The 11,305-nt window shown below is 33.5% G+C and overlaps 1 protein-coding gene across 1 annotated transcript; it reads right to left on the reverse strand.

Moving 5' to 3' along the window:
* Positions 1–7,115: 7,115 nt before the first annotated feature.
* Positions 7,116–8,416, reverse strand: LOC133294963 (AP2/ERF and B3 domain-containing transcription factor RAV1-like). Its single transcript, XM_061493739.1, has one exon. It carries the CDS (start codon positions 8,394–8,396, stop codon positions 7,266–7,268), a length of 1,131 nt encoding a protein of 376 aa, XP_061349723.1. The 5' UTR covers positions 8,397–8,416; the 3' UTR covers positions 7,116–7,265.
* Between the last annotated feature and the right edge of the window lie 2,889 nt (positions 8,417–11,305).

Consider the following 11,305-nt stretch of genomic DNA (forward strand, 5'->3'; position numbering starts at 1 on the left):
GCATCTGTGGCAGATATTCGTGAACAGCGTGCCAGACGTCCCCCATCTCATTTAAAGGATTATGTATGCAACACAATGACTACACCCTTTCCTCGTCTCTCCACTTCTCCAATCGACTCAGGTATTCAATATTCCATTGATCATTATGTTTCTAATGCATTATTTTCTTCGCACCATCAGATTTTTCTTGCCGCCGTGGATAGTAACCTGGAACCCAAATCATTTAAAGAGGCTATGCAATATCCTCATTGGCAGAAAGCCATGCAAGCCGAAATTGATGCATTGGAAGCCAATCATACTTGGCAAATTCAACCTCTCCCTTCTGGTAAGAAAGCTATTCCATGTAAGTGGGTGTACCGCATCAAGTACAATTCTGATGGAACCATTGAACGCTATAAAGCGCGTCTGGTTATTGCTGGGAACAATCAGATCGAAGGAGAAGATTACACTGAGACTTTTGCACCGGTGGCTAAAATGACAAGTGTGCGTACATTTTTATCTGTAGCTGTAGCTCGAAAATGGAGCATTTTTCAGCTGGATGTTCAAAATGCCTTTCTCCATGGCGATTTGGATGAAGAAGTCTTTATGCGTTTTCCTCCCGGTTTCTCCCAAACCAAGTCTGGTCACGCCTGTAAGCTTCAACGTTCACTTTATGGTCTCAAGCAATCCCCACGAAATTGGTTTGCTAAGCTTCGTAGTTCTCTCCTCAGTTTCGGCTTTGTTCAGTCTCGTGCTGATTATACGTTGTTCACTTACTCGACTGGTTCCCATTATGTTGCTATACTTGTCTATGTAGATGATATTTTGTTGGCAGGTAGTGATCCTTCTCTCTGTGACCGTGTCAAAGCTCATTTACAAACCTGGTTTAAAATCAAAGATCTTGGTCCCCTCAAGTATTTTCTTGGCATTGAATTTGCTCGAAGCAAGACCGGTTTGTTTCTTACTCAACGCAAATTTGCTTTGGATATTCTTAAGGAATGTGGACTTCAAAGTTGTAAACCGGTTGCTTATCCTATGGATCCCAATCACAAGCTTGCTCTTGCTGAAGGACCTCCGTTTGATGATCCTAAACGTTATAGACGTATTGTTGGCCGTCTTGTATATCTCACGATTACACGACCAGAACTTAGTTATGCAGTTCACACACTTTCTCAGTTTTTGCAGCATCCTATGCAGATACATTACGATGCGGCTATTCGTGTTCTTCGGTACATTAAGTCCAATCCTGGCCAAGGACTCCTTCTTCGATCTGACAGTGATCTTCTTCTTCGTGCCTATTGTGATTCGGATTGGGCTAGTTGTCCCTTGACTCGAAAATCAGTCACTGGTTATTTTGTTACTCTTGGACATTCTCCTATTTCTTGGAAAACCAAGAAGCAAAACACAATATCCCGCTCCTCTGCTGAAGCTGAATACCGTGCCATGGCAGCTGCGACTTCTGAGCTTATTTGGTTAAAGTCTTTTCTCAGCTCTCTTGATATTCCTCATGCAGCCCCTATGCAACTGTTTTGTGACAGTCAGTCTGCTATTCATATTGCTTCTAATCCAGTGTTCCATGAGCGTACCAAGCATATCGAGTTAGATTGCCATTTTGTTCGGGACTATCTTCTCAGCAAGACTATTTCTACTCAACATATCCCCACTAGTTCTCAACCCGCAGATATTATGACCAAAGCACTTGGATCCAAACAATTCGATTTTTTGACTTCCAAGTTGGGCATCTCCTCCCTCCATGCTCCACCTTGAGGGGGAGTATTAGAGTAGCATTAATTTGTTAGGATCCTGATTGTAACTATCACGGTTTGTTACCTTGTATATTAAAATAGATTAGCTTGATTTATGCTTTCTGTTCCTTAGTTTTAGCTGATTTCCTGATGTAAATAGATTAGCTTGATTTATGCTTTCTGTTCCTTAAGTTTAGCTGATTTCCTGATGTAAATAGATTAGCTTGATTTATGCTTTCTGTTCCTTAAGTTTAGCTGATTTCCTGATGTAACCAATTGTAAATCTTGGTCTATATAATAGACCCAATTTGATATATCATTAAGCTGCGAATTACAGCAACTTCTGTTACAATCCTAGCAATCATTATTTATTAAAAAAAAGAGAGAGATGAAATTGTGATAATATTATTTGAAAAAACCAAAGAGGAAAAATGTTCATTTGTATGAAAGGGTTTTCGTAGAAGTTTCACGAATATTAAGAGGCAAGATAGTAGTGGGTAATGACTATTAAAAGAAGCTTCGGTGTGGGATATGCTTGATGTTGTTAATCATCATTCATCACAACCAGTCCACCAGTATCAATCGCTGTCGTTTAGAGTGAATTATTCAACTTAAATATATTGTTAAGGACAAAGGGCCAAGACTATAAAGATAAAGACGAATATGTTGACTCATTTGGAAATGTCCCAAGTTGACAATTCAAAAGCATTTCATTTTCAAAAATTTCAAATCAAGTGTCAATAGAAATAGCAATAGAATAGAATTGGTGGGAGATTTATAAGCTGCCCCCGCATTGCATGGTGCAAACACTGGCGTAAATTGAGAAAGTTAATTAAAAGAATTCGTTTTAGAAAATAATAAAAATGAATGAAGAAAAATAAAAGTCAAGTATTTGATTTTTAAAATAAATATGGACAAACATAATTCTGACAGTGTTTTAAATAAAACTTAAATAAATTGAATGTGAAATATTTTGAAATATATTGTTAAACTTATTAAAGCTTTCGATGGAATAGAAATGTGTATCCTTGATAGGAAAATGTAATTAGAGAATAAATTGGAAAAGGAGATAAATAAGGTCTTTTATTTTTTACTTATTTGTACTCGTAAAAAAAGTTAAATAGCAGAGTAATGAGTTATTAAGCTTGCTTAGTATCTATTTGGATGAGTGTTGGAGAAACTTGTTTTTGAATATTTTGATTTTGTGAATTTAATTTCAGTTAAAAATATGTTTAAAGTAAAATTATTTACATTTAAAAAAATTAATTTAAGAAAAAATTAAACTTGTATAAAATTCCTAACCAAATGTAAACGTTAATTTTTTTAACTTACATTTCTTTTCTTTCCTTTTTATTAAAATCATGTTTGCCACTTATGCAAGTTTGAAGTGGATGAACGAAAATCCAAATGTAGGCATGTACGAGTTTTTCCTCAAATCAACTATCCAAGCCAATGTTATAAAAATCGACCCAATCGATTAAGGTATTAGACCGGTTAAGTATTTGATCTGGTATAAAACCGGTGAATTGATCTTGAATCGAGTTCAGTCGGTGTTAAACAGGCACTAATTTTTTTTTTTCAAAAAAATCGGTTTTGCAAAGTTTAATTTGGACAAAATATTTGAAAAATACCATCAATGGGATTTGAATATAGACCATGTGAAATATAACTTATAATTAGTAACAACACTTATATCACTAAACCAACTCTATTTATTAACTTTAATTCTTCTAATTTTATATTTATTATATTTAATTCAAGTGATTGAACCAATAACTAGTTAATAATCTGGTGACCTATTGATCCAGTACACGTTAGACTTTCATAACATTGATTCAAACTCCGTACATAGGCTATGAACTAGGTATTTTGAACAACCCATAAAATTATATTATTAATTTCGCTGCAGCATCACTTCAAATATATATGAGAATTAACAATTGGACATTGTATGAATTGAAGTAGGTTGCTTTTAATCTATTGACTTTAAATTTAATTCATTTATTGTGTAAAGTTTTTCTTATATTATTTCAATAAAATCTTAACACATTATATAAATAAGTGATCAACAAAGAAAATTAGCAAAACAAAAAATTAGAATTGATTAAAGAGAAACTCTCTTTTTTTATAGGGTTTAAAATAAGAAAATATTCAATTTCTTTATAATAGGGGTCTTAATTAAATGCCATTTTATAAGTTATTTACATATCAATTGTAGTTAAATACATTAAAAGGAAAAGTAATAATTCAATACATATATATTAAAAGTCTTAAAAATCAAAATTAAATCAACCCTATCCTAATAATTTAAAAAAAGTTTTACCATGACAATTAATCAAGCGCAAGACATATATCAAATCTTTACCCTGAAAACACGCTAATTTCTTTAACATGAGAATTATGTTTAATGTGCCATTAATTTTTATTGACACTGAATTTCTTGAATTAACCCATTAAATACTTATTCATGCTTAATTAGCAACTCTAAATGCATTAGGAACTGACATGCCATTGAAGATTGAAACGTTCAACATGAAAAATATTGCAGTTCTGTAGGGCAAGGCAAGTACATGAAAAGTCGTGTTTGGCGCTTATACGCAAACTAAATGGAAGAATAAATGCTTAGAGATACCTAAATATGGGACCTCGTGTAGTTAATAAAAGTAACCCTAGTACCAATACTCGGACGTGAAGATTCAATTCCCACTTATCGCATGAGAAAAAGGGTGACAAAGACCTAGACTAAAATTATCTTGCAGTATAATGTTCTTGAGATTAGATTTCGTTCGTGAAGGAGGACATGAATGAAAATTTTGAAAGAAGAATAACATTTCGTTTCAGTTTGAATTTGATTGTTGGAATGAAAAACTGGTATATACTTATATCATAAATAAGTACTAAAAAAGTAATTATTTTTAGAGAATGTCATCAAATTAATGGCTATTCCTTTCAAATTAAGAGATGCGCCTAGTCCACTTCATTAACTATAAATTTAAATATCAGTTTGTCGATTTACATTGGATGTGCGCTTAAGTTAAAAAAGAAAGAAAGAAAGATGTGTAATAACATATTGAACTTCATACATTGACATAACTCGTTGACAATTGACACTGTCAGTCTTCTTTCTTTCTTTTTTTGCAATGACAAAATTTCAACCCCAACATTCATTGCTACCGCTAAGGTTGCAACCTTCCTACGGCTATGGCAAAAGTCATGATTGCCATGCGACTATTATTAATACGAAAAAGTGTTTGTCATTTTAAATGACATAAAATTATGTCTCATTTTAGAAGAGAGATAGACACAAAATAAATTTTTTTATTTAAAATTTAAATTAAAAAAAAACTCCACTCTCTCTCTCCTATGATTTTCATGTGTTTATTTTTCTCTTAAAATGACGTAACTTATGTCATTTAAATGACAAACATATTGTTATAAAAAAAAAATGACAAACATAAAACCCTTATTAATAACGCTTATTTCCGTTTAATTAAGCATGAAATCTTCGGTTACATCCATACGTACGTACGTAATACGAAAATCTATAATGGAGGGGGTTTGGGAGCAGTGCCTTTGAATTTTTTTTTAATTTTTAAATAAAAGAATATAAACAAAAAATGATTTATATCTTTCATGTTATATGAACCAAAACTTTTGTCATGTTAAAAAAAAAACAAAAACAATTCATTGAATAATGTGTGATCTCATTTTCTTTAATATTAACTTGTTTTTTTCTTAACATGACAACAAATTTCATTCATATATGAAAGATATAATCCTCAAAAAAAAAAAAAAAAAACTTCGAATTATTATAAAAAAATAGTAATTAACTTAATGATATAAAATCACTAAAACATATGTAGTAATGTTACCTTCTTAATATTTCTGGCAATGCAGTCACTAAAATTGCTCCTTAACTGACATTCTTAATTAATTAAAAAATATATCTCTTTTTTACTAAAAATAAATGTATGACTAAATTTATGCATGCACTTGCACACATTGGCAACCAAATAGGTCCGCCAACGAAGCCCGCAACAAGATCAAAAGCCCATTAACTGATAAATTAAATAAATAAAACCGTGAAAGTTTACGCAGCTTTTTTATCTAAAATTATTTTTAATTTTTTTCTTTCTCATTTATGCTGGTCATATTGACTGTTTGCTGTTTGGTTTACAAGTTTGTAGTATATAAATCAAAATTCATAAAATTATTCATGTCTAAATTAAGTTTTTACAATTAATTGAAGTGATTTTTTTGTTGACAATTCATTTGTGAGTGTCACTATAAGCTCTTGTTAAAACTCATGACATATTTTAATCTTAGAATAAGATAACTTGTACTCATATCAATATTTTTATTTGTAAAAAAAATAAAGGGGGAAACTTAAATTTGTTATGAATTTAGCTTTATGCAATGCAATCTTGTAAAGAACTATATTAGCTAGGTTCAAATTTTAGCCTAAAAAGTACATATTTTAAATGGTTAGGATAATATAATGAATTAAAAAATAATGAAGAGAATATTTGAATTTCAAAAAGGAACGATTTACCTGAATTCCATTAACATTGCTCAATCCAAAATTAGAGAGAAAGTCAATAGAAAATAGAAGCTTGTAGTACACGTTATTATCCTTAATAATAGATGAAAATTTGTTAAAAATATATACAAGCGATATTGTTGCATATTATATATTTGGTAGAGAAAAAGAACATATTTGGTAGAGAAAGAAAAAGAACAAGCGAAACGTAGAATTTTCAGGAGTTCGAAAATGAAATTGATCTGCCCCAAAACATGTCGACAAAATCTGAGTTGCAGATTTTTGGTTCCCTTTTTTTCAGGGAACGAGTTGCAATATTTGGGGTGCAGAGTGATGCAAACACTGCAAGCTTCATGGAAAGTTGACCATTCCAAAAACAAGGTACTGGCAAGGTCTTGAATTTTTCGAATATTAGAAGCTATGGGCACGTACAGTGTACGCAAAACCAACTTGCCAAATAGCTCTTCCTTTCTTTATTGGACAAATGTCTCATTATCAACTTGTTCGCATTTTCCTAGGCCATGCCTGCTATGGACCCCCCACCCGTAATATATACGAATTAATTTTTCTGAATCTTTAGCATACCTTCCTCGTTCATAAAAAATAAATGAAAGGTAAATATTTTAACTTTTCAACAGAGACGATATTTTCGGAAAGCCATGCCCCTACACCACAAAGAAGATATCAAAAGTAGACCGAAACCACGTATGTGTATGTGTATGTGTATGTGTTATGCATGAACAGATTACAAAATAAACACTTATAGTCCAGCTTCTTCATTTCTTTTTCAAAAACCTTTTCTATTATACAGTTTCTGCTGCCCCTAAATTTCACCTTTTCTTTTCTAATAATATACAATTCACTTTTTGCAACTTGCAACTACACCACCATTCTTGTACCTTCTCCACTTCCCATTCTTTTCCACATGATTTCATCAGTAACTAAATTCCAAAATTCACAAAAAACAAAAAACTTATAAAATAAAATAAAATTATGTAATGTTACAAAGCTCCAATTATCTTTAGCTTCTTGCTACATTCTAAGGTAAAGAGATTCAACTCTTTCCTCTTCCCATTACACCCACCAACAACACCATCAGAACCAGGTAGTTTCAAGAGGTTGACCCCAAAAAGCCGAACCATATGAACCGGTTCAACCACCGGTCCGACAGGAATAAACATATCACCATTATTAGTACCAACCTCACAAATACTAGTACTCCTGGCCTTGCAGTCAATGAAGAACTGCCTGTCCGGTCCGGTCGATCTGTAGAACCGAACCGCATCACCGGCCCGAAGGCTCTTCTCCTTCACGAACCGGCTCCACCCTTTGGTCAGCACGTAGCTCTGGCTACTGTTCCAATATGAGTAACGAAACCGCCACACTTTCCCTCCAATGTCCTCGAAATTCAAAAGCACACCCTTCGCCGCGGCCGCCGTCTCCGCCACGCACGGCGAGCTCCGACCTCCTAAGGGAAAGTGTTTCTCCGCGTGCTGTTTCGGTATCACCAACCGATTCAACTTCCCCACGTCACTCGGCGTAACGGTTTTCTCGAACAGATGCGCACGCGTTTTCATATCGCACGCGTCTCGCGACGGCGCCGTTTCTGCAGTTTCGCCGTTGCGCCGCTGCTTCATGCCGCCGCGCTTGCTCTGTTGGAGCTCGTCGTGGTAGGTGTGCTTTCGGAGCATGTCAACGATCTCGAATTTGGAATGCGAGATGAGGAACTCGGTTTCCTCGTCGTCGGAATCGTTTCCGGCGCCGGCGAGGGGCTTGAAGTTAGTGACGGCGTCTTTGCCACGGAACCTCTGGGCGGCGATGTCGTATGCTCTTGCGGCTTCGTCTTCATCGTTGAAGGTGCCGAGCCACACGCGCTGGTGCTTCTCGTAAATCTGAGCACCCCACCGGCCGTTGGGCTGTGGCACGACACCTTTGTATTTCGACGACGGAAGTTTCCTGGATTCTGCCTCACCGGAGCCGCCGCAAACTTCGGGGTCCACGACGGCGCTGGCGCCACTGCCGACTCGGCTTAGCGTGTTGGGCGTCGGTGAAGATATCTTCGCCGGTAAAAGGGATACAGAAAGGGAATCACTGGTTGTGGTGGTTTCGTCTGTGCAACTACCAACTTCCATTTTCTGTTAATTTTTTTTTTTTTTGTAACTAACTTTTGGTTTGTGTGAAGAAAGGGAGAGAAAGAGCAAATAAGTGTTTTGGTTCCGTTTGAGTATTAGCTATAGCATGAAGCATGAAAAAGCAGAGAAACTTGAGAATAGGTAAGCGTTGCTTTGAGTGTGGATGTATATATATAGGAGGAGACTGTCCTTAAGTGTATTTTTTATTTTGTGAAAAATGATATGTAACCAGGTTGGGATACTTAGGCATCATCATGGGTAATTACTATATTTTATTTCATTTCATTAATTGTGAGTGTGAATGAGTATAGTATAGGTGGGTGTGGGTCAACTCAATTGGACATGGAGGAAGATTCATGGTTGTAGATATATATATATATATATATATAGAGAGAAACAGAGAATGTGTGAGAAAAGTGGATAAGATCTCATAAGAGAAATCACCGATGTGGGTCACTTTATAATTTTAATTTCATTTGGGGGGACTTTATTTAAACTAGGTATCGAATTCGAAATAGGTGGAATTTTACGGGTCACTTTATATATACATAACAAGAGAAAATGTGTAAGTCACGTAATAAAATTGAAATAAAAATAAAACAATATTTTAGTTCGATTTCATAAGGTTTACGAAGTTTAAAAATACTATTATAATTTTAAATTTATTTAAATATTATTTTGAACTTGAATAAATAATTTATTTAACGGAACTATACTTAACTTGTTGCGGATCAACTTACATTTTGTTTAACCCGTTAAAAAATGACCTAAACTAACTCTCCTATTTGTATCTCAGTAGTGCTCACATTCACATATCTCAGTAAAGATCAATTCAATACTTTAAATATATAAGAATATTTCCAGGTCTTACCTTAAAATAAAATATAAGCGCATTTTATTTATCTGGTATATAAAATGTAGATTATATCATTATAGCATTAAAAAATATATTTTGAGTGAGAAAAAATAATAATTTATATAAATAAAATAGTACACGTTCAGTAATGTTATGGTTAAAAAACAATGCTCATTCTGTAAGTCATAAAAATTTCTCCTGTAGAGAATTGCGTGTCTCATATATATTATGTTTTAGTTGGGGGCTTTGTGTGTGACATAGGAACCCCCCACACATTACCAACTTGGCAACTTGATGGGGTTCACATGAGGGGGTGGACCTTGATTTTGTGAAGTTCATCCCCCCTTAGCTTTGCTGCTTCTGCACAAGCCCTCGGCATGGTCTCTTCTCTTTCTATCTCCTTAATTATCTTAAATAAACCTTTTTTTTTTCAATTTCCAAAATAATATAGAATATATCTTAGGAATCTACTCTATTGTTTGTTGTTGCTTTTTATGAGGCCAGTGATCAGACTCCAGATTAGCACATAAGGAGATATTCATTTTACATTTACATTGGGTTTATCCAAGAGTCATGGTAGGCATTGAAATTAAATACGAATAATTTTTTTTAAGCACGATTTATTATAAACAGTTAAATCATTATTAAATATAACTGTATAAATTATTACAAAATTATGCTTATAAATAATAATTATTTTGAGGTTTATACTTCTGGAACAACAGCAAAAAAAAAAAAATCTTCTGCTCGGTCTTGTTTTGCTGTATAGACCCCAATTATTTTTATATATTATCAAAAATATTTTTATACATAAGAAATAATGATTTAATTGATTTAGAGATAAAGTAATAATTAAAATGTGTGCCTAGCTAAGAATTTTTCTTGAAGATACATGCTCTCAACCAAAAACAAATTCTTGCCCATCCGTTGGTCCCCCGCGGCTTCACATATCATTCGTCCTCCCCCAGTTCGAGTTTGTCTTATTGGCCAGGTTCGCCTAAGTATTTTTCCATCAATTTTTTTTTTTTTTTTTAAAAGCCTATCCATTGCACAATCCTCCCCTTTGCTCATGATAATAATGATGATTCATTTTTCTTGTTTGTTCGATGAATTCTGTCCCAGAATGTTACTACTAAGAATGACTTGGATTGGATTGAGGTATAGATCATAGAGACAATCATTGTCATGTATTATAACTATTAACATTTTTTTTTTTTGTACATTGGATGACTATTTTACTATCTGTGTGCGATATACTGTAACATTACTAGTGATCCTATTTATATTTTATACTTTTAATATCAATACAAAAAAAAATATTAATAACTAGTTAATATTTAAAAGTAGAAAAAAAAATATTTAGTCAGACTTAGCACCACATCTTTTTGAGATGCATTTAGAAATAATGGAATAGAAAAATGATATTTATGTATACATTTTTAATATAATTAATCTTTCCTACTTTATTTTATGGGTTTTATATATATCATGTTATTATTACTCTCACAAAAAGTGATGGCCCCACCTTGTTTTTTTTTGTTTTTTGTTTTAGTGAGACTCACATCAAATGTATTAGAGTAACATGGCACTACAAATTTCCTATAATATAACATATACAAAACCCTTACATTATTATGGTTTTTTTTACACATATTCAATGATTCATTTTTGTAATGTGTTTATATTATGAGTCGCGCATTTTGTACTCAAGGAAATAAATAGCGCCAAGACCAATAGGATGAGTATGGTATTGAACAATTATGACTCTCTGAGTAGAGTATAACACTATATTGTAAAAATAGATTAAAAGAATTGAAATCCGTGTTACCATATAGAACAAAGTTGCATAAAATAGGTCACATCTTGTACGGATCAGTCCTTGGCGTTAGGGTGGACCCACATAGACAAGTTGATAAAAACCCGAGAACTCAAGATAGCGCGCCAGTTGTTTTTCATCAGTTTCTCTTCAGTGATTTGCTGCTTTTGGTTTTCTTCTCTTTGTGGACCCTGAAATATAAAATGACCCAAACTTTTCAATATAGCATCCAAGAAA

The sequence above is a fragment of the Gastrolobium bilobum genome, unplaced genomic scaffold (genome assembly GCF_033153095.1).
Source record: "Gastrolobium bilobum isolate Gb01-03AN ecotype WA unplaced genomic scaffold, APGP_CSIRO_Gbil_v1 utg18403, whole genome shotgun sequence".
NCBI lineage: Eukaryota > Viridiplantae > Streptophyta > Magnoliopsida > Fabales > Fabaceae > Gastrolobium > Gastrolobium bilobum.